The sequence below is a fragment of the Daphnia pulex genome, chromosome 5 (genome assembly GCF_021134715.1).
Source record: "Daphnia pulex isolate KAP4 chromosome 5, ASM2113471v1".
Lineage (NCBI taxonomy): Eukaryota > Metazoa > Arthropoda > Branchiopoda > Diplostraca > Daphniidae > Daphnia > Daphnia pulex.
This window is the reverse complement of record NC_060021.1, coordinates 4,697,058-4,719,337: the sequence shown is the minus strand read 5'-3', so window position 1 is coordinate 4,719,337 and position 22,280 is coordinate 4,697,058. Positions and strand designations below refer to the sequence as shown.

At 36.8% G+C, this 22,280-nt stretch overlaps 4 protein-coding genes across 4 annotated transcripts; 2 read left to right on the top strand and 2 right to left on the bottom strand.

The window, feature by feature from the left end:
* Positions 1–6,092: 6,092 nt before the first annotated feature.
* On the bottom strand, positions 6,093–8,228 carry LOC124194938 (mitochondrial import inner membrane translocase subunit TIM44-like). Its single transcript, XM_046589338.1, has 6 exons — positions 8,071–8,228; positions 7,495–7,958; positions 7,305–7,418; positions 7,090–7,246; positions 6,807–7,014; positions 6,093–6,748 (listed from the first exon to the last, which is right to left on the bottom strand). The coding sequence occupies exons 1-6, from the start codon at positions 8,113–8,115 to the stop codon at positions 6,474–6,476; spliced, it is 1,263 nt and encodes a 420-aa protein (XP_046445294.1). The 5' UTR covers positions 8,116–8,228; the 3' UTR covers positions 6,093–6,473.
* A 1,085-nt stretch (positions 8,229–9,313) lies between these two features.
* Positions 9,314–12,851, top strand: LOC124194936 (serine protease inhibitor 42Dd-like). The gene is made up of 8 exons (XM_046589336.1): positions 9,314–9,549; positions 9,952–10,085; positions 10,146–10,331; positions 10,406–10,622; positions 10,692–10,906; positions 11,127–11,318; positions 11,402–11,549; positions 11,613–12,851. The coding sequence occupies exons 1-8, from the start codon at positions 9,540–9,542 to the stop codon at positions 12,620–12,622; spliced, it is 2,112 nt and encodes a 703-aa protein (XP_046445292.1). The 5' UTR covers positions 9,314–9,539; the 3' UTR covers positions 12,623–12,851.
* Positions 12,790–16,948, bottom strand: LOC124194940 (glutathione-specific gamma-glutamylcyclotransferase 1-like). Its single transcript, XM_046589339.1, has 6 exons — positions 15,023–16,948; positions 14,701–14,736; positions 14,268–14,444; positions 14,156–14,194; positions 13,572–13,639; positions 12,790–13,497 (listed from the first exon to the last, which is right to left on the bottom strand). Exons 1-6 carry the CDS (start codon positions 15,182–15,184, stop codon positions 13,251–13,253), a joined length of 729 nt encoding a protein of 242 aa, XP_046445295.1. The 5' UTR covers positions 15,185–16,948; the 3' UTR covers positions 12,790–13,250.
* Positions 16,949–17,778: 830 nt separating this feature from the next.
* Positions 17,779–20,883, top strand: LOC124194937 (protein lines-like). The gene is made up of 5 exons (XM_046589337.1): positions 17,779–18,887; positions 18,950–19,133; positions 19,195–19,265; positions 19,329–20,217; positions 20,287–20,883. The coding sequence occupies exons 1-5, from the start codon at positions 18,333–18,335 to the stop codon at positions 20,607–20,609; spliced, it is 2,022 nt and encodes a 673-aa protein (XP_046445293.1). The 5' UTR covers positions 17,779–18,332; the 3' UTR covers positions 20,610–20,883.
* Positions 20,884–22,280: the final 1,397 nt, after the last annotated feature.

Here is a 22,280-nt window from a genome sequence, read left to right as displayed (position 1 = left end):
TAGTGCGACAGTTTTCAATAGTTCCAAGTTCTATCCTCACATCCGTATAAAGCGACAGTTTTTCCAATTCCTGAAGCCAAATCCATTTTCTGTCAAAGAAAATCATACATAAAATTTCGGTAATTGTACTTTCAGATTTTGTATAATAAATAATTATTATATTTTCTAATTAAGCAATTTTTTTTTCTCAAACTTTAATTTGTCTTAACATTCCACTAATTCTAGCTGTAGCTGTTCGTTATCTTATCGTCATCGTTATCTTATATTTTTCAACATCATTTACATGTTATTTCAATATTTTAGACCAGTGAACTTTTGATTTCGACATCCTAACAAAGGACTTTAATGAATATTTTAATATTTTAAGTAGTGGTTATTGTCGATTATACTCAATATTACTTTTGGTTTTTATTTAGATATTTTTTTAACATTTTATGTCTGAAAAAAAAATTTAAATTAAAAGATTAAAGAAATATTAATTAGCATTATGTTTAAATTTTCATATTCATATAATTCTAATTTGTTAGCATGTTGAAATGTAAAGTTGTTTAGTTCTATAAAATTAAAACAACGTGAAAGTATAACTGTTCTCAGCTCGAAATTAAAAAACTCTGATGTTTTTCATTATTAATTATCGTTTCTGTTTATTGTGCTTTATTTGACGTACAATCTCTTTTTATTTTTTTTCGCGCACTGTTTGCCATAATTATTAAAAAACATTGTTATTCCATTACTGATCAGTTTTTCCAGTTTGTCCTTTGTTGCTCCTGGTATTTTTTCCATTGTTTCAGAAGTTGATCTAACTATTCAAACATTTAGAATGTGTTAGATATTAAATTACCGTTTAATGCTATAATAGTTTATTACTTGTTATTATTAATTTTTTTTGCAAATTATTACACTGTTACCTTCCAAATATGTATGGGTTAACGATCCCAACATAATCTCCCTAACCGACTTGTTGATGTTGAATTGGTTTTTTATATATGGTATTCAAACCGTTTTTTTTTTCAATGTATTAGATACTATGTCTCGCAACTTGTCATTTAGTGGACAGAAGTAAAGGGGATTTAGAAGAATATTTCTTACGATTAATATTTAAAAAATTCATTTATTGTTATTATTGTTGTTAAAATAGTATTTTTCTTTATTACACTTCACTTTACCCAACCAAAAACTTCTTTGTCGTCTTTCCTTCCCCGTTATTATTTCCACATGAGTGTCGGGAACTCCCATGACTGGATATGATGTTATCCAGTGGGTTAACGAGTGTTAGTGGATATGATAGTGTTGTAATGTTTTTATAAAAAATGATTTCAATTTGTGAATTAGAGTCTTCCAATTTGGATTGCTTTATTCCGTCAGTGAGATTTCCGGTCCCTTTAAAAACGTTTCTGGTGTCAACATAATCGGACTGCTCCGGCTTTTTCCATACAATCGTCAGGTCGTTGTGCTTAGAAAATTCGTCGTTACTTGAGTTTGAAAAAATTCCAAATCGTAATGTTACCGGACAGTCATGGCATTGCTTAGCCAATTTTAAAATCTATGTGATGCAGCTCTGTGCACACGTTCCACGTTTACACACGTTTACTTGTGTTGTAATCCAATAGCTTTCTGAATTCAAGTAAGGATTTTAGAGTGTTTCCCTCTTTAATCATTGGATTGGTGTCGCACATTTCAGGGTACTGTGCAGACACCCAGCAATCATTGGCGCTAACTTTTAGTACTTGCTACTTAAATGTGGTGTCATGTGCTAACAGACGTTAGTGGATATCTCTTTCGGAGACAACCACTAAGTACATGCATATCCTGTCCATGTGATGACGTCCTTATTTTTTACCTATAAATTATACTGTACATTTTTGGGTTTACTTACAGGGTAGGGGAAGGAACAATAAATTAGATCCTCTACATCAATGGTACCTTTTTCGATTGGTTGAGAACAACTACACGTGTCGATTGTCAAAGCGGAAGAAAGAGCGGAGAAGTAAGGTTAGTAGCGCGGAACAATACATCTGTAAAAAGAATCTAATTCTTATTTTTGAAAACGCACTGACTTTCGCAAAACATGAGCGTAAATGTATATCAGGAGGAGGGATTGTGGTAGTTTTAGGTGCTGAAGGATCTTTTCTTGGCCTGTCCGTTTTACCCCTGAGGTTCCTCAGGTAATACCACTGGCGTTGGCATCTCATTTGCAACAGCTGTCAAGTTTAACAAGCGATCTCCCACTCAAGCGTACCGAAATTCCCCTTTCTGGTGGAGGTACTTTCCGGATCGTAATCCGGAAAAGGACTCTAAAAATCCGGACTAGATCTATTCTGTTCAGAATCGCAAGGCGATTCTAACGGAATAAAGTCAAGATTTTTATCTTTTTCCGTTCATGAGATAATCATGGTTGAAAAACGTGAAATATCACGAAAACTCGAACTCTCCCCCTCCGTTTACATCGCTTTTCGCCATTTCCTATCAATTAGTTTTTTTTTGGCCGAATATACGGCGAAAAGCGATGTAAACGGAGGGGGAGAGTTCCTCATGATTAATTTTATTATAAGAACATCGTTCATCCAATGTTATTCAAACTTGACAATATCATGAATAAGAGGATAAGGAATATTTTTTAGCTAAAAAATTAATTTTATTTCCGTAAATTTATTTCATTACTTTTTTTAACATTTTAAATTTCATGTTGTATTCTTTAAACAGTAACCATAAATATTTCCGAAGTGTTTTTACTAAAGATATACATCTTTAAAAAATGACAAAGTTCATGAAGAAAATCTGATGTTGCAATTTGTTCCCGGTTAAAAATTATCCACACTCCACACCAGATGAAGTTAGACAGAGCGAGGTGGGTTCTTGTAGCAAATGATTTATACCGTCTATTTCTGTGTTTCGCGATCTAAAAAAATGTGAAAAAAGATGTCGAACAGACACAGCCTTTTCCAAGTACGTACAGATACAGCGAAATACATACGAAGATACCATACATGTAAACAGGATGATGAAATATTTTTAAAAGGTGATCCAACAATGTTCCTCGTCAACGTGACAATGTAATGAAATTTAAGTAAAAAGTAAAAGAAGTTCATGTCAATTTAGAACATGTGTAGGGGAGACTGGAGTAAGACGGGACGGTTTTCGTTTGCCCCCTATATCTCCTAAATTAATCATTTAATTTCTTTAAAAATTTTTTTATGTATTCCTTATTGTAATGTACCCTCCATATTTTTTGTATAATTTAATAATGAACCATTTCCCCATAAAAGACCTTTAAAGTTTACTCAGATTTATGGGAGGAGCCTATTTTTTGGGGGTAAGTGAGGACACTGGGGTGGGTGGTGAGGGACGTCCTCCGTTTTCGCCTTAAAATTCATTAATAAAATTTAAAAATATTGAAATAGTGTTCCACTGCATAGACTCTTTGAGTTTATAAATTTTTCAATTTTATTATTGGGTTTATGAACCTTTTTTATTATATAAACAAAACCCTTATGGAGCAGTAGGATATCCTGCGTTGCCAGGTCAGGAAATCAAGCCTCTTTAAAATGCTGTACGCTGATTGGCCCGCAACTGTCCCAAAATAGTCAAAAACAGCTGTCCCGATTTCCCGGTGTAGACACTTTTTTTAAAAAGTTAATACTGTCTAAACTAATTAATGTAAAATTCGAATTTTTGTTCCTAACGATCAAGAAATGATTTATCTTCATTTCCATATTAAATTTACATGCCATTAGCGTTTATTTGGTTCTATAAACATAAAATGGCGGAGACAAAAATAACTAAAAAAAGACGTTTTTTGAGTTTTGTCAATAACTCATACAGTTATTGACAAAACTCCGCCAAATTTTATGCCAAAGTAGAATATACGTATTGAAATAACATACTAAAATTTTTATTAATTTTATTAATATCTACTATTTTTTCCCCTACTTTCCCTTTTGAACCGGTGTCCCGGTATACTCCAGTCTCCCCTACTCAAACAAGTGGGGTACGCATAAGTCACTTCCTCTATTCAGAAATCAATCCGTCCTAACTTCCTGGTTCCTGTGGTTAGCTACATTAATATTACCTTAAAAGCCAAAGGGGACGAATACTCCGTGGGAAATTATTTTTCTTTACGCTACCATTTAAATAAAAATAAGAATTATGAAAAAATAAAAGTATTAGTCTGGGAGTTGGGCGACAAAAAATTACAATTAATTAGCAAAAGGTTTGAGGTTAAAATGTGGTTAGGGGGGTATGACACACACGAAAAGCCACGTCTGTCGACTGGCGGCCGGGGCGTTCAAGCATGACGCGATCCCGAAGTCGGCGGGAACAGTAAAAAAATTACTTTTGTTTAGAAAATCTGAACTATATCTTAAAAAATAGAGGAATATCAACTTTATTTTATTTCCGACAGACAGACGTCATAATCTGGGGCCATCAGACGTCGGTGTGTAAGAAATTTCACAAAATTTCAGTCAATTGTGAAAATGGCAACGCTGCATCTTAAGCGCATAATTTAAAATAGAGAGATTTGGGGAGGATATGTGAGTTTTTAACTGGCGGTGCTTAATTTGTGATGAATTTGTAGACGACGCTCACCAAAATCACCCTTTTCGTACTGCCTACGGCTGAATACAACCCTCTTTCGCCCTTAGGGCCTTAAGGCGAAATACGAAAAGGGTGATTTTGGTGAGCGTCGTCTACAAATTCATCACAAATTAAGCACCGCCCATCAAAAATGACTGAGACCCCGTTTTGAAATGGGAGGCGCTTATTCGAACTTTGAATTAAAAATACACATAGTTAGGTTCATTTTAAAAATATTTAAAAAATACCATGAGAATCAGCGTGAAAAACTGATTCTCATGGAGTATGTTAAAAACAAATCGAAATTTCATGCAAAGACCCTATTGCAGGCATGTCAGAGCCATAGAATACTGGTACCGCCACTCATATGGCGAGCTCTTCCATTGCTTTTTTTCTCTGGAAGTGAAGCCTGCTTGCCTGCCCTGCTCCTTAGCTATAAGCGCCACGGTGGGTGTGTGGGGAAGTAGGGTATAGGCATGGCAATAGGAATGGAGGGAAAAGTGGAGGAGTGGCAAGGAGCGAGATCGATATCTTAGCTCCGATTTTCACTATCGATTGCTAAAGTTGGCTTCAGCCCCAGAGAAAATTTCCGAGAGGAAGAGTTAACATGGCAGTGGCGCTACCAGTATTCTATAGCTCTGCCCAGAGCTATATAGACTCCTGGTCGCTTCACGGCTGTGTTGGCTTCCCCATCCCGGTTTCAGGGTAAACGTAAGCCGATTTTCAGAGATTTTAGGGCGGAGCCTGTCAGAATTGTGAAGTGGTATCTGGAAACAGCGCCATCTGGGCTCTCAAAAGTAGCTGGATGTTGTAGCTGACACACTCACTAGAGGCGCTCATTCCAGTTTCCAAATCGGCTTACGTTTACCCTGAAACCGGGATGGGGAAGCCAACCGGATTTAGTTTAGTTTCTATGTTTCATTTTATTTATTGGGCGATCACACTCGTTCAAGAATATTCTTGGCTATTTTTAAACGTTCTTCAAGAACCCACGACATAAAAAGAATAACTTGATCAAAAAAAACTTCGTTACAAAATGAAAGGGAAAATTTTATTGGAATATTAAAAGAAACTCGACATTCAATGATCATGTAATCCCTATCTATCCAACTGGGTTATTCGGTCCGCGAATAACTAAGCCCCCTTATGCCAATCCGTTCGTCTTTTATACTTTTCAACATTTTATTTCGGGGTTCGTTTCACTCTCATGTAGTTCTAATTTCAATTAGCGCTGGTCAGGCGGTCCTTTATAGTACGGTCATAACGCCTCTGGACATACGTGAACCATAACGTTTTCCCAACAGATATTGATATTATTATATCGATTTTGATATTATTACGTAAAGTTCCATCACAAGTGACAAAAGTTCCTGCCGAGTTTGATTTTCTAGAATTTAAGGAATGAGAAAAACTAGTCAACAAATATATATCGTACTTTCGTACAACACATGTAGGTCTACAAATTAAGCTGACTGCTCTGGTATTAGTTTGATTTGATGGAGAAATAAAAAACAAAATTAAGTTAAAGAACCGTTTGTGTAAAAAATAGAAATTAATCACAATGCTGTATAACAAATGGCGAAGAATGAGATACATTTTTTCCATTTAGAGAAAGAGTTCTGTATGGAGGTGTGGGGAGTGGGACAACTGACGAAGAACGATTGACAGCAAACATGAAGCTTAAACGTACTGCAGACATTTGTCTTTTGTTGTGTCACTGTACATTTGAAAAGCTGAAGACGGCATAAGCCTCATGTCAGGTGGGAATCTAACATCAGGGTAGAAACTTTTTCACAGGATTTCGAGATGCATAACAGAAAATTTGTTTTACTTCAGTTACTTTCACTAGCCTATTTATTTTTAAAGTCGATGTATTTTAACTTGGATCTAACAACATTTTAAATGAACTGTTCACTGCTATTCGCTGACAAATCCATCAGACGCCATGCGGCATTCACATCCAATTCAGTTTGGTCTCGGCACAGAACCCAAACATAATTGACTCGCATGACTTTTTCAGCATCGCCTTCCACAATGTTGTTGGCTTTATCCCGGACGCACATGATTTGCTGGGCAGTAAAAGTTATCACTAATATAGGACCTTGCTCCATGACTTTACCCATGGCTAAATCTACGTTATCGACGTCCAAGACCCTGCAATCGATGACATAACCTGAAACGTTACAAGAAGATTAAGCCACTTTTAAAATTTTATTCAGTATAATTATTACCTAGGGATAGGGCATGTTTGATGGGTGTAGATAGAATATTAAATGGCCCTTCATGACACCAGTCTTTGAGAATGTCAAGATCACCTCTTGCCATAGCTTCAAGGACATTGGGAATGATGTCATATTCACACTTTTTCAAGAATTCTTCTTTGCTGAAATCAGGATCCATTTTACAAATTTCAGTAAGAGCTTCACTCATTTCTGTTTTCTATAAAAAAAAACCATTTAAAATCAAACCAAATCATAAACTTAATGGTATCAGGTAACAAATTCTAATACTCACTTGAAATAGTCCACCCATAATATCTACAACTTTTTCTGTGAGTAGGCGAGAAGCTCGAATTACTGCATTATCACTCTCTTCATACTTATTTTTCCAATCAAGAACTTTGTTAACATATGGATTTTTATCCTTAAAGTTTTGCCAACTTTGATAGAATCTGTTAAACAAATTATTGTGTTTATCGTAATGGAAAACTTGGTTTAAAAATTAAGTACTTTGAATCTTTATGCAATTCAATTCCTGTTGCCTCAGTGTTAATTTCTATGGGTTTTGCATTCACATCTTCCTCTGATGAAACCTGTTTGCGTTTCCTCAGTACTGAAGGCCTCCTATTAAGAAAAAAACCAAGTACTTTAACATAACCATTCATGAACAATGTAAATAAACTTTGAATAAATGTATTACCTGTAGATGCGAGCTCCAGATAAATCAATTTCTTTTCTGACTGCATCAGCAGTTTCACTAATTGTTTTGAAGGGTGCTGTTTTGCTGATTTTCTGTCCTGTTTCAACTATGGTGTCACTGGCTCCCTTAGCTGTTTTGCCTATACCTTCTGTTATTTGACCAGCTTTTTTCACAAACTCTGTTTTTTGAGCATCAGAAAGGGCTTCTTGGACCTTCTCCTTCAAGACGTTTACTTTCTCTTTCAAGACATCACTGCCTTTGGAAGCTTCTGATTCAACAGCTTGGAACTTTTCTCTAGCTTTTTTTAAAGCGTCAGTGTTTTCAAGTTTTTGAGCTTCTTCTCTAAACTTTTTCAGGTTTTCCTTCATCTCTTTATTCTTGGCCATTTCTTGACGAACATTGTCGATAACCCTAGAAATGAATGTCGGCCTACGTGTTTCTTGGGAATACCGTCTGGTGATACTCTAGAACATAAAGGTACAGTATGAATTGGTTTAAGCATTTTAAAAGAGCCTTTCTGTATTAAAAACTTCGTGCTTAAAAAAGTGAAGGAATATTTTATATAAATAAACTCACGTGTTGGATTAGCCGGTTTCCTACACGTAACATGGAGGTCGCCATTGTTGTTGAATTAAGTGTTGCTGCGGTGCCATTAGGTAAAATTCCGAAAAGTTTCTCTGCCCGTCTGCCGCACTGACCGCCGACGCCGAGCGCCGACTTTGCGGCCGTATTTCGCTGTCGCTGCTTCTTGTTTCATTTGTTATCACCTCTTTTCGTATTCGTATCATTTTCATTTTCCTTTAAATTCATCGTCAGAGAATATTGTATGGCATATTCATACTGATTTAATTGAATTGAATTTCACTGTACATAACTTCCTCGCGATGCAATAATTAGCGTAATTAGCGATCTTTTTATTTATCCTTTAAGCGAAAATTGGTCATTGCCTACAGCTACAGGTGAGGTGAGCTATAGTTTTTTGTTATTGTTTTTGTTTTTTGTTTTTTTTTTGTTTTTTTTTTAGTTTTTTATTTTTTTATTTTGAGTGAGCATTCATTTTTTTTTACACCTCATATTCTTTTACATACGGTTTCCGTTTCTGCTTCCCGATCGATCTGGAAAATCAAAGTAATTTCATGTAAACAAAGGAAATCAGTTGACCATGAAATCCTTTCTAAAGAGTAAAGACGTTCGTAGACCAGCAATAGTCATTTCAATGACGGAAGTACTGCAACTTCCTTGATTTTTTTGTTTTTCAATATACTGTATGACCCTACTTAGATTTTTTAAACAAAAAAAAAAAAAACAGGGAAATCCTGTAACTGTGCATGACGCAACGGAAGAACATCCGTAAGCCAAGTTAAGATTTCGCACACTTATTCAGACATCCGAGTCGAAACTATAACATTGTCATGTTTTTTTCTGTTTATGTGATGTCGCAACACACAAATTTGTTTCAACATTTTATTCCCCGCTGTTTAAATTTGGTAATCTTTATTCTTGTTACGATGATTCGGACATTTTATTTCCCGGAAGTAGTACAACCGACATATCCTATATAATATGCAATTAAAATTCATAAAATAACGGTTGTTTCTTTTGTTACATTCTTGATTTTATGAATACAAACTTAATGCAATTACCATAGTTAGAAAATTCATAACAATTTTTTGAAGTACTAGAACAAATCAAGGAAAGGCTGAGAAATATAAAATTACCATTTTATGCCCCACGGGGTTTAATTGCTTTGGCTCTTGGTCGACCACCGAACTCCTCATTGCGGCGTGTGTGTTGTTTGTGTGGAATTCCACAATGAAATGGATGGGCGAGGCTACCTTTTGAAGGCCATATACAAGTAAAGGACCGAATGCAACCGAATCAGTTGGCCGCTGTTTGAGTGTTTGTTAAGTTCGAAACAGTGCTGTGATTGCAGGGACTTGTGGCGTTGCATAGCAAAATTTCGAAAATTCTTTCAATACAATCATTCATATCTCAATAGCCGAAAAGAAAACTTGACACTCTTTTTGACTGCGTTACGCCTTAACATGAATCCCAGTAAGTACATTTAAGTTATTTTTTTTAATTTTGATTCAATGAGCAGTCGTCACTGGTCGATTCTAAAACTACATTTATTAATTATAAGTTTGTCATGTAAAATAGAATTTTTTATTTTAATAAAACAACCTATACATAGCAAGAAGAAAAATGTACTGCCTTTAGTCATATAGTTCTTTCTAGAATCAATAGTTTTAAGCAACTCATTTCTGACTCAAAATTCTCATCAATTAAGTAAACTCGTCTCTCATTCCATCCTCAAATATTATGCAACTACCATATAATTATGTTTTCGAGCGGAAAGTATGACAATTTTACGAAGTTTCATATGAAAATATAACAATCTCAATGTCAAAATTTAAAAATAATATTTATCATTTTTTTTTTTTTTTGCTAATTTAGATGGGACCACATCGCTGCTTTATTGTTGCACTTTTCTATTGCTTTGTTCCTTAGGGCTGGCAAATTGCCAGTCTGAATGGGCGATGAGTAATGTAGCAGAATCCTTGCACTTATTCACAAAGGAAATTTTTCACGTATGCCATTTTTGTTTTCCACGTCAAAAATGAGAAAGTAATAATAATTTTAACTTTTAGAGTGTCGAACACACCGATAAAACCACAAATTTAGTAATTTCCCCCTTGAGCCTTTTTGCGGCCCTATCGCTAACCTCGATTGGAGCTAAGGGCACAACGTTGAACCAAATTCAACAAGCTCTGCGATTGTCGACAAATGCTTTAACACGAAAGGGTGGATTGGCCCACATAATCGCATCAATGACGGTATTTAATTGAAATTGAAATGACGAAAAGTATCAAATGGACTATTTCTTAGTGACAACCTTCACCCAACACAGGCACAAAACAGCAAAGAAGTTGTGATGGATCTGGCAAACTTCGTGTGGGTCCCGCGCGGATTGGCCGTAAAAGCTGAATACGCTCGATCCGTTCAGGAAATTTTCCAAACCCGAGTTCGTGATGCTGATTTTACACGCGTAGAAGAAGTGCGCCAGGTGATCAACCATAGAATTGCGAATATTACCAAAGGTCACATCACAGAGCTCTTTCCCAGAGGTAGCAATCGGAGAAAATGATTTTGCTTTCAAACGAATTCAAATAGCACGAGCTTTGCTTCAATTTCAGGATCCATAACCAAGCAGACACGATTACTGCTGGCTAATGCACTTTACTTTAAGGGACTTTGGGTTCATGCCTTTAACCAAACAGATACCTATTTGGAACGATTTTTTATGTCTAATGGTCAATCTGTCGTGGCCCGGATGATGCACGGTTCTGGCACCTTTCAAGCGGGAGTTCTTGACGATCTTGGAGCCAAAGCTATCTTATTACCATATCAGGTATTTTTTTACTATTCAAGTTTTTTTTTTATTTTTGGATTGAAAGTCAAAGGTAAAGTGCACTGAATCTTAACAGACCTGTATATAGAGAGAGTTCGATAATTTGGAAACGGTTTTTTATTTCAATTAAATGAGTGTGTAAGAGTGTATCGATATAAGTATATTTTGGCGTTGGGCATCGTCTAAAGATTTATTCCCCAATTATGGATTTTATTCTTAGGGTAATCGCTATGGATTGCTGTGTGTTTTACCTGATCGCAATGTAGAACTTAGTGAGGTTGAAAATCGTATGCTCAGTTCTGGCTACACCCCTACGATTCTGCTGAGAAAAATGATCCAACGTGATGTCAACATAACTTTACCTAAATTCAACATACAATTTGACATCGAAATGTCGCCTACCTTGCAAAAGGTCTATTTCAATTGTATTTACCAAATTAGTTACAGTTTGAGCTATTCTGCGTATGCTGGTATAATTCAATTCCATTATTACAGATGGGCATCCGCAATTTGTTCACAAATGAAGCAGATCTTTCCGGTATGAGTTCAAGCTCCCGTTCAGCAATGTTGAAAGTGTCTAGCGTTTATCATCAATGCACCATTGAGGTGAATGAGGGCGGAAGTGAAGTCAGCGCAGCTTCAGGTAAATGTCACTTAAGCAATCTTTTATGTTTCGTAATAAAAAATTGTGTTCAAATTTTATTAGGATTAGAAATAACTCCACTCAGCGGAGGTTTTGGAAACCACTTTGGCCCTATCGAATTTAGAGCCGACCGCCCCTTCTTAATTTACTTAATTGATCGAGAAAATTACAACATTCCGTTGATAATCGGGCGTGTCTACAACCCACTTCAAGGTAAATACACGAATGTCAATCAGCATCAAGATTCGGCAGAAAAAACGGCGGTGAAAGCTGAACGTCACAGCCCAGCGAAAGTCAGCGCGGCGTTGATACAGAGAACCGAGTTTCAACCTACTCGTCCATTTCCTCAATTTATCCAAGAGAGCGACCAAGTGATTTACCCGCAGAAACCGTCGTATTACTACAATTCTGTCAAACAATTTGCAAATCGATATTTTTCGCACTCCCCACCCGTAAAGCACTTGCATACTACCCCCGTTGTATTTCCAGAAGACAATTTAGACGGACACCATTGGAAGAGAGAAATTGGAAATTCAACTTCTTTACCCGAAGTGTCATCGACAACGGTAACGTCGTCCACATTAGAAAATGAGGACGTGGATACTCGATTGAAAGACCCGCTGTGGTTCAACAAGCCAACTGCGCCAGAAGTGATAATTCCATTAAATCCTCCGGTATTAAATCACAGACCAGCTATCGTTCGCCCCCAATCGACAGCGATCCCAGAAAAACCATCGTCGACTAGTGGCCAACCGTTCAGCTCTACAATTCCACCGAATATCTTTTTTGCGCTACCAACAGCTCCGAATCCATCGCCGGTGTTTCCAATCAACCAAGCGAACAATGGTTGGAATCAGAAAGAGCAAAATATTGGCGGAGCACCTGGATACCCTCCATCACACAATAACGACATGACATTTCTGAATAATCGACCAGTCTTCATATCCCCTCCATGGTATCCAAGTCAAACTCATTCCTACTTCCAGCCACATTCCTCTGGTTCAGGATCGGAATTACAAGGAATATTTTTCCCAGACTACCGCTCCTCGTCTCGAAACTACACGCCCGTTTGATTTTTTTACAAAATTTTTACATAAGGTTTCCAATGAATGTGGGCTTAGATTATAAGACTAGTCAAATCATTCATGATGGATTTGGACTGTGCACTGTGTACTGTTGTTTTCAAAAGCGATTTGGGGATAGACGATTTGGGGCTTTGGAATTTCAACGTCATCAATTGTAATTTTTAATGAAACTATATTATAGCAAAACCAAATAAATCATTTTGAAAACCCCCCAAAATTTTGCATACCAAAGGCTTTAGTCAGTTTCACTACACAATCCATGCAACAATGAGAAATTCAATTCAATTCAACTCCACGTAATACGTCATACAAGTCCTGGAAATAAATGTTCAAATAAAACAAAATAAATAAAGTAAAGTGCATGCAATGGACGGATGCTAAATGGAGTAAATGCACGGCTTTTCGGTGCGGCGAATCTAGATATAGTGTGGGTCTGGAGAAATTTGAATGGCAATTTTTTTTATTGGATAATCACAAAATGATAACTTTGATGAAGAAATTTTTGCGAGTATAAGTGCGATCCATGTGCACATAGTCGAACTTTCCAAACATTTTTCGCTAATAACAAAATGCTTTTCACGGTCGTATTTCAGAGGAAAATAAAGAGAGATCAGTGTCACACTTTGAGACAGAGTAGTTTCTTGGAAGGAGGAACCCGAGAGAGATATTGGAAGGAATCGCGGCGAACTTCCTGATTGGGGTTGTTTGCAGGCTGAGCGACGTCAGCTAATGATAATACTTCTGGTTTAGCCTGAGTGACTGGCTCATCTTCGACAGAACTGATATTCTTCTCCTTCATTCGCTCAAGAACTAGGTGCTCAAGTGTAAATAAGTGGTCGTCAATGACTTCTGGAAGATTATCACTATAGGCAGCGAGTTTTTTTAATTAATTTATATTCCAAAACGAAACATTATTTTGATATAATAGATTAATTACCGAAAGAATTCTGCTAGTCGTAGTACATATTCACTATTATGTCCAGCTTCTCCCTTGCACTCCGTGACCTGCAATTGATAAACAATTATTAATTTAATATACAATCAAAGAGTGATACCAAGTGATAGCATTTTGAGTTACGAGATACGCGCTATAGAAAGAATTAATCGAACCAAAGAAAATATTGAAAGTAATTAGCCTTAGAAACTAATAAGGTATAATTTCAACCAGTCTCAGCTAGTTTTCACTGTTCCTGGCTAGTTCCATGTCAATGCTGTTATTTCGCCAAAGACCAAGAAACTGGTTTACGGAGTCAATGTTAACCCAAGTATGTCTATGTACACCTTGCGCAATTCTATACGCGGAAAACCCAACGTAATTTAGAAGTCACAGTTTTGAAACATGTAGACTATATAGAATTAGGTTTTTGAAAAGTGATATGCAATTGCCTTCACTTTTCAAGACTAGAAGCTTTTTTATTTTGATCTTTGTATGGAAAAAAATATTTCGACACTGTGATAAGATTGACATATTCAGTTACACTTTTATATCATAGAAAAAATACAAAAAATTGTGATTCATACCTGAGCAGCCACATCAGGAAGTGGGGCCGGACCCAACCACTGCATCAAAAATAGTCAAATTATTAGGAATTCCTCAGCGGAAAAACCCTTAAGAAAATGATAATATTATTACTTGCGGATTGTGTTCCGTGGCTCGAAATACCAAAACCGGAAATGGCGTCATAACACCGTTTCGGGGAAAGAACGTGGTGATCAGAGTTTCATAACCACCTTTAGTACATTCTCGGTCATTCAGATACTTGAGTGCCGTCTCGCCCAGGAGTTCGAAAGCTAATCCCCAAGTGCTTGCCTGTAAAAAATAATAATATTGAAAACATTTCATTTAACAACAAATTTACAGCAACACATTTTTCGCCAAGTTTATATGGCAATTTCTCCAATACAGACAATCTTTAAAATTGACACAAGAATATTACAAATCAATAGCTTTTTTCGCTTTACCCTTTATTTGACCTATTTACAATCAGCCTGGTTTATTTTTAGTTTCTAAACACTCGTCACAATAAAGATAAATATAGATACGGTCATTGACAACGGTAACTCACCTCATCTTCTTTGACCAAAGTTGCTACGCGGCCGGGCTGCAAAAAAAAAAGAAAGAAAAATGAAAAACGAATTAAATAAAATGATGAAAACTGCTTTTAACGAGCATTTGCGTATCTGACAAAATGTGGGTCAAATCGATTAAAGTGCATCGATTTTTGCGCATCCATACAAAAAACGAAAACAACACCCAACACGCTATCTGGTGGTTAGTACAGCAACCCTTGCGGCGCGCAATTAAAAAGATGATGCAATATTGCCCAAAAATGCACAAGCCAATGTTTTAAAGTTTAGTAAACGAGCTAGATTTGATACTTGGCTTACCTTGTCAGCTGTGCCGCGATGAGAGTTGTTACCTTGCCAAAATTTTCGGGAAAATCCGCGAATAAACCCTAACTGGTGACTTCCATAATCGAAACCTTGCAACCAGCAGAGAGAACCGTAGCCAAAAACCCACAAGTTGCTGCTGCAATCGTTGGGATTCATTTCAATATCTTTCTTGTATTCTAGCTACGGTGTGAGGAGAGAAGGGACGATTCGAACAGCAAGAGAAAACAAAACGTGGCAATCACAAATGAACTTGGGAAAAGAAGACGGGGGGGAAATGAAGACGAGGCTACGAAAACTTCCACATCGTACGGCGATGACTGACGGATTGACGTACGCGGAAAGGTTTTGAGAAGATATAGAGAGTTTTTTTTTTGCTGGTAGGCAGTGCTTAAAGAAAAGGGAGGGTCATGGGGATCTCCTGGAATTGTAGTCCAAGCGGAGCTCAGCTCACAGAGAGGCACAGACACAACAATGTAACTTGCCCCAATTACTAGACAGGATAGAACTGGTTTCTGTACTGTACAGTGATACACTTCGTTCACCACCGCTGGATGATGAAAGTATACCAATAGTCAAGCCAAATCTACCAAAGTGTTGTAGTGTAGACTTCGCTAGTCGGGTTTGATCATTGGTTTTGCCCAGCAGACGCTTGGATGTGATCCAGAAGAAAGTAAAACCTAAAGGGGAAAGGTCTACTATTCTTTTAACGTTTTCTCTTCTTTATTAGACCCGTCATCCGTAAAGTGACCTCAGACAACGATTCAGCATGACCTACAAATAATTGGAAAAATACTTTGGTTTTCCCTTCAACCTTGGCAAGATTTCGTAAAAGCAAGCCGAGTTGTACAGTCCCTCCTTACCATGGGGCGTTTTTAATTTAAAAAAATACTACTTTTCTGTGGTCATCTTCCTTTCCTTTTACTTTTTGTTAATTTTTTTTTTTGTGTGCTTTGTTTCCTAATCATTGAAACGCCCTAATAGTGGCCGTGAACATTTTTGCAAAAAAAACCCGGCTTAGATATTTATTTCAAATAAATAACATTTGTCAGACTATGTATGATACGGTATTAACGTGACTATGGTATACAATATACATGCTACCGTCTGTTTTTATATCATATTTCTCTCTCCGTCTGATATCCACCATATTGTTGACAATTCTACCTTCTATACTCACATTTCGTTTTCCAGTTAAAAGTGGCAGCAAAAAGTGTGATTTCAACGGGTTACATTACTCTTTAAAAGATTCAGAGCGTGGAAATCGTACCCTATCCATATACCCGGAATACAACTGATACGTCAGCTCATTCCGGTTTCCAGACCAAGCTATTACCGTATTAGGTTTTATACAGTAATATAAGCCGGTTTCGACTTTTTCTCTCTCTCTTTTTTTTTTTTTGTTAAATAGAAACCGGCCTGTTTAAAAGTTCTATAACACAAAACTGAAATAAGTTTGAATTAAGGATAGTGCAGCAGAAAATGCGTAAATGAATTGACGTGAAAATTACTCCCGTAACGCAAAATTTGTGTTTCAGAATGCGCACGAAATCCATGGAAAAGGACTTTTATTGGGCTAATTTTAATATTCGTAATGCTTCCGATTATTTGAATCAATTGCAGTCTTCCTAAAGATTTGTTATTTTGAAGATTTTGATGAGACTGAAAGGCAAGAAAGAAAATAACTGATTGTTATTGATTTCAATTTTAAATCGACATGTTTTTAATTAAGATTTCATGCTTCAGTCGGCTTCAGTCGAAAATAAAGCTCTTATCACTGCTATTCATGGTGTATACTCGAATTTTAAGGTTAATTGTTAATTGCATATATGTGAGATTGTGAGCTGTTCATGAAAAAAGTTATCGGTCCTTATAATTTTTGATATAATTTTTTAGGTCAGAAATAAAATATTCCAGAGGCGGTACAATATTCGTGTAACAGCCTTGCATGTGGATTCGAAGGATGAATGATATATTAAGTAGTTCGGCGAAAACCTCGACACATTGAACGTGCCTTTTTACTATGAGATGAATTGATAGAATAACAGTTGCCAGGGAAATCATTATTTAGTATTTACGGAAATCTAGTCTCTAAATAAAGGTCGACCTTTTGAATCTCTTTGCTCGCAAGGAGCTCTGACGAGTGGTGACTGGAATGGGTTGTTCACTTGTTCTAGCCCGGCGTCATCTACTCATCTAGCTACCATGGGCAAGTGGTACGATACGGTTTACAAAGATAAGTCTCCCCTTAAAATCACGCCTCAGTCGCCTCACATGACAGACTATAAAAAAATTACGCTGTTTCAAAGGCTGTAGTTATACTATCTTCACGGTGAATAGCATGTTTAATTGGTCATCTGTTTAAAGTAAAATATTTATGAAGAAGAATGAAGAATGAATGAAGAATGAAAGATTATGAAGATATGTTAAGTACAATGTTTATGAAATGGTTTACGAAAAGGATCAGGTAATCCTACTAAACTAATATTGATTTCAGATTAAGAATGCAGAGAGTAGATAAACGCAAATTGTATGTACCAACACAAATGTAAGAAATCAAATTGTGTTGTTTCGAAACAAGAAAAAAAAACCCAAACCCAAATTCAATTTCTTATTCTACTGAAACGCTGCTGTGTATTGAAATGGATTCGCTAGATGTCTCTTACAATCATCCTTTCAGATTTCGGAATGGGCCACATTTTGAGCTATGGGGTTTATATATAGGAATGTTGTCCGGCCTTGAAACACACAGAACTTCATAGCGGCCAGGCCCCAGCTACCGCGCCCCAACGCCCCCAAGTACTATTGTTCATCCACAGCACAGATACGTTGGGCCATTCGGCCATTCGGTGAAGTTTGCTCATAGATAAGAAGTACTTCAAACTCCCGCATCTAGAAAACGGCGCTGTTTCTCACGATGACGCGTTACCATATAGCCATATAGCTTATTATTTGACTCCTCCTACATTCCCTCGCCTGTTTTAGTTGTCCGGAAGTGTTACGCCTTTAATGAAAAGGCTTTGTGAGTGTATCCTTCCCCAAGCATCAAAATTTGACACCTATTTGTGGCTATTCTTTTTAATAGTTAGAAGATTAATTGGCATTAAAACTTCCTGCTATAGAAGCAAAGAAAGTCAAGCTTTTTGGTTCTATTTGTGTTCATTTTTCTGTGTACCTTTGTACTAAGTTAAATTCAGTAATTGAGTGTTGTTGTTGTAGTATTGCCAAGGTCTTAGTTCATGTTCAAGCTTGTTTCATCTTTTTACAATCTTAGCCTTATGATTTTTCGGTGACCAAAGTGAGTAAAATGAGTGAACCAGATTGTAAAAGGAGAAAGTACCGGACTGAACACAATGCTAATCCTGGACCTGGACCACCTGTGCTTGGTGAAATGAATTATGAAGAAGTTTCTCATGATCAACTAAATGAACAAGATGAGTGGAAAAGATTTCATACAAGTGTTGAGAACTTAAATGAGTGTTTAGTTACCCGGTGTGTTTGCCCTTGGAATTTTGACGATTACCAAAACATCTTCATTTACTCAGGAAACAAGTGCTCTGACACAGAGAACCAAAGTGAAATACTTCTTTTTTGTTCTTTAATCCAGCTCTTATGTGAAGAAATTGCTAGACAAAACAGTGTTATCATAAGAAGTGGTAGATTTTGCCTAACTCTTAAAAGATTGAGAGTTCTCCTATTCCACCTCAATAGTGTATCAGATCCCACATGCCTACTTCAATGTTTCCTCCGGTCTTCAAACCAGTTTGTTAGTTTTGCAGCTGCTAGAGCTTTATCAGCATGGTTAAAAGCAGCTGATGAAGGGGCATGTAAGGTGCTGTTAGATCGTCTACTTGATAACATAGTAAGTGGTGTACATAAATGAAGTATGCCAATGAGTTCATTAATCCTTTTACTTTGTTACAGGTTAGTCCTTTAGCAACTTCATTGAGCACACTCAATACTTCAGGAGCACATGGCCCTCTACCTCATACTGTGTCCAATTTACTGGATGTTTTGAAAAGTTGCATTGAAGCGCCAGACATTGAACCTCATCCTACTGAAGGAGCCACTGAAGATGAAAGTGAAGATTCTTCTTATGATCTGCAAGGTGACTTAAATGTCAAATGTTCAGTTTTCTTTTTTACACCAAAGATTTCTTTTAATTTTAGAACGATCAACGAATGTTAAATTTGTCTGTCATGGCTTATTGGATACTGAAGAAGCTTCTGAAGATTCACTGGTAGTATTATTCTCTTTGAGATGTCATTCACTCACTAATCATAATTATATCTGCCATGTCTAGGGAGTTGATCAGGCTGATCTAGAATGCCCGGACTCTGAATCGAAGGATTTGAAGGGAAGTGTTATTCGAGCTCTGGGCAAGCACTGGAATGTAATCGTGACCTATTTCCACGCAGCTTTGACCCTTGCACAATCGGCTACCAGTTTACACTCAGAAGATATTTTTCCTTTGGTATCCTTTCTCTCGTTGTGGCAGTCAACTATTTCTGTTAAAGCGAATGTTTCCGTGTTGGACTCAAAACCGTTTTACTCGCGAATGGAAGCGTTGCTGCCGATCATGACGCCTTCGCTTGACCCCATCATTTGGCGTGAAATGATCAATCTCTTTAACGAAGTGCTCTGCTATGGGTCAACCCTCGCTCTTCAGGATTTTCTACCTGACGAACCTTGCAATTTGGCTCATTTAGTTATCCGACATGTACGGGTCGAGAGATTACTTGATCGAGCTCCATTTCAAACCGCCCAGAATTGTACATCCAACCGATCCTTGATGCAGAAACTCGTACTTTTGGTCTTAAAAGCCGTTGCCGTTACAGTAAAAGAGACTCGATCGGAGAGTTCAAGCCTTGAATCTGAATCGAATTCCGAATCAGGGCATTCTGACCCCCTCCGTTCCGAGGACTCTGAAGACTTGCACGCAGATATGACCGTAATTTTACGTAGCATCAAACAAGTATTTCGTATAGTGGATGTCAGAATCAAAGCCTGGCTCCCCTTTCACCCTGAGACGACATTAAGTGAATGGATGGTGAAAATGTTTCATGATCAAGACGATTCCCTTATCGAAACAATGTTGTGCAGTCTCGACATCAATAATGGATTGTATAGCAATTGCCGTGGACTAAATGCAACTTCAAACTCCCTTCAAACAGGATTGTTGGATTTGAAAGGTAAATCTTCAGTTTTACCCATGCTATTTTATTGCGATCATCAAATGTATTTTTTGTTTTGTTTTGTAGGAACTTTAAATCCAGTCCAAACGTGGTTGAAATTTTTGGAAACTGTATCTTACGATACGGACGTCTTATTGGATTTGTTGGTCTCGAACGAGACGTGCTTCCTGCTATACCTCTTACGCCTTCTTAAATTCATTCGACGGAACTGGGAAGACTTTCTTTCAGTTCTTACGCATCGCCAATTAGAAGATGTTATGACTTGCTTCATTCGCTTACGGATAGCCATCCGTCGATTAGTTGCCAAGAATCTGTTTCCTTACAACATTGGACCAATTGTGAAATTACTTGAAAAATGCGAAGAGCTTTATGAAGGGAAAGAGAACTAATACTAATTTTGACAGCTCATTTTTATCTTTACCGAGAATTAAGTACGGATTTTTTGTAATACCAGCCAGTGCTATATGAAAACACATCGCCATTCGGAATTTATTAGATTGCTCAGATTTGTGGGTTTTTAACCCTTGTTTCGTGGACTGTCTGGCAATGAGTTGGCTGGGGCTTCCATACACTTATATGCGACATTTGGTATTCATCCTTGATGTGTCTTGTATTTCCCCTTAATTTTGCTTATTGTAAATAGAAAATGGTTTTTTAAATGTCTATTAACAGAATTTTTTTATTTTCAATACTTGTATGGCTTTTACGAGAACTTTTTATTTAAAAAAATACATTGAATGATACTTTAAACAATAATTAATTGTTCTCTTTTATCAAAGGATTCTTCACTCTTAGTGTCCCTATTAGGAACATACAATTTCAATTACAATTATCAAAGGTAAAAATAAAATAGTAGACAAATAAATATTGAGAAAAATATAGGAAACAAAACACAAAATAAGTGGTAATAAGACTACTGTAGCATTCCGTGACGATCAAGCTAAACGGCAAGCTTCTCACGCACATTTAACTAAGGTTTTTATTTTATCTTTTCATCTTTTACCGAAGCTTCTGCAACGGTCGGGCTAAATCAGGCTACATCGAACTATCAAGTATCAGCATCATTTCATGTTTAGGAACCACATAGGCCTAATTGGGATTCAATGTTTGTCAGCCAAAATCATTGGGTTGAAAAAAAAAAATCTTAATATAATCTTAAATATTCATCTAATAAACAAATCTATAATAATCTTTCCTCAGTTTTTAACTGCCTGTTGAGAATCTTGTAATAAGTAAAACGCTCCTTGTGTGGATCACCAATTCACCATAGCCTACTCTATTTAAGAAGCCTAAAGGAACGCTATCCCGGCTATCCCTCCCATGTGGAAAAATTGAAGCACCCTTTCTCACCTTTCCTCCAAGTGGACCCACGGGAGCCACCTGGTGGTTGGGTGAGGGGGAATCAATGAATCACCCGGTAACTTTCAAATTTGTGAAGTATGTGTTTTGCCGGGAAGGGTGTCCATGAAAATGTTCCATGGCTACTTTGATATTGAAGGTGCATTGCTATCATTTGGCACGTACCATCGTGAAAGAAATTTTTTTTATCTAATAAGACCTGAGAGTTTGGGAATTATTAGCCATTTGGCCTAATAGCATAATGAATGGTATCATAAAATAAAGAAACACTACCCGTTTTTCTAATATAAAATATGAAAGTCAAGGTGTGGATTTCGAACGCGAATATAGAGTCCTCTTTATTGCCTTCAATTTTTGAACCAAGTACATCATTGTCAACCATTAATTGCTCTTGCTTGTATTGTCGGACTTATTCAGTCACATTTAACATAACTTTTCCACTGCATTATAGATATGGTTATTCAATTTATATAGCGTCTTTTCCACTCGTTTTTCAGGTGCTCAAAGGCGCTTTCAGTTTATCAAGAAGTGATACACATCACAGTATGTTTAACGTCATGTTTCTTGATTATTATGATTAGATTACCATGGAGTTGTCTTGTAGTAGGAATGGAATGAAAATACAAAACTCTCCAAAGGTTGTCATTATCCTTGATTAAATGATTACCAAAATCACTTGTGTTTTTATCCCTGAAGGTTTT

Coding starts and splice junctions, on each gene's coding strand:
- LOC124194936 (XM_046589336.1), top strand. Junction 10,332..10,405: donor ACATAATCGCATCAATGACG/GTATTTAATTGA, acceptor CACCCAACACAG/GCACAAAACAGCAAAGAAGT. Junction 10,907..11,126: donor CTATCTTATTACCATATCAG/GTATTTTTTTAC, acceptor TTTTATTCTTAG/GGTAATCGCTATGGATTGCT.
- LOC124194940 (XM_046589339.1), bottom strand. CDS start 15,184: ATGAATCCCAACGATTGCAGCAGCAACTTGTGGGTTTTTGGCTACGGT. Junction 14,737..15,022: donor ATCGCGGCACAGCTGACAAG/GTAAGCCAAGTA, acceptor TTTTTTTTGCAG/CCCGGCCGCGTAGCAACTTT. Junction 13,640..14,155: donor TTCCTGATGTGGCTGCTCAG/GTATGAATCACA, acceptor TATCAATTGCAG/GTCACGGAGTGCAAGGGAGA.
- LOC124194937 (XM_046589337.1), top strand. CDS start 18,333: ATGAGTGAACCAGATTGTAAAAGGAGAAAGTACCGGACTGAACACAAT. Junction 19,134..19,194: donor TTCTTCTTATGATCTGCAAG/GTGACTTAAATG, acceptor TTTTAATTTTAG/AACGATCAACGAATGTTAAA. Junction 19,266..19,328: donor AAGCTTCTGAAGATTCACTG/GTAGTATTATTC, acceptor TGCCATGTCTAG/GGAGTTGATCAGGCTGATCT.
- LOC124194938 (XM_046589338.1), bottom strand. CDS start 8,115: ATGGCGACCTCCATGTTACGTGTAGGAAACCGGCTAATCCAACAC. Junction 7,959..8,070: donor GAAACCGGCTAATCCAACAC/GTGAGTTTATTT, acceptor TTTATGTTCTAG/AGTATCACCAGACGGTATTC. Junction 7,015..7,089: donor TTATGGGTGGACTATTTCAA/GTGAGTATTAGA, acceptor TTTTTTTTATAG/AAAACAGAAATGAGTGAAGC.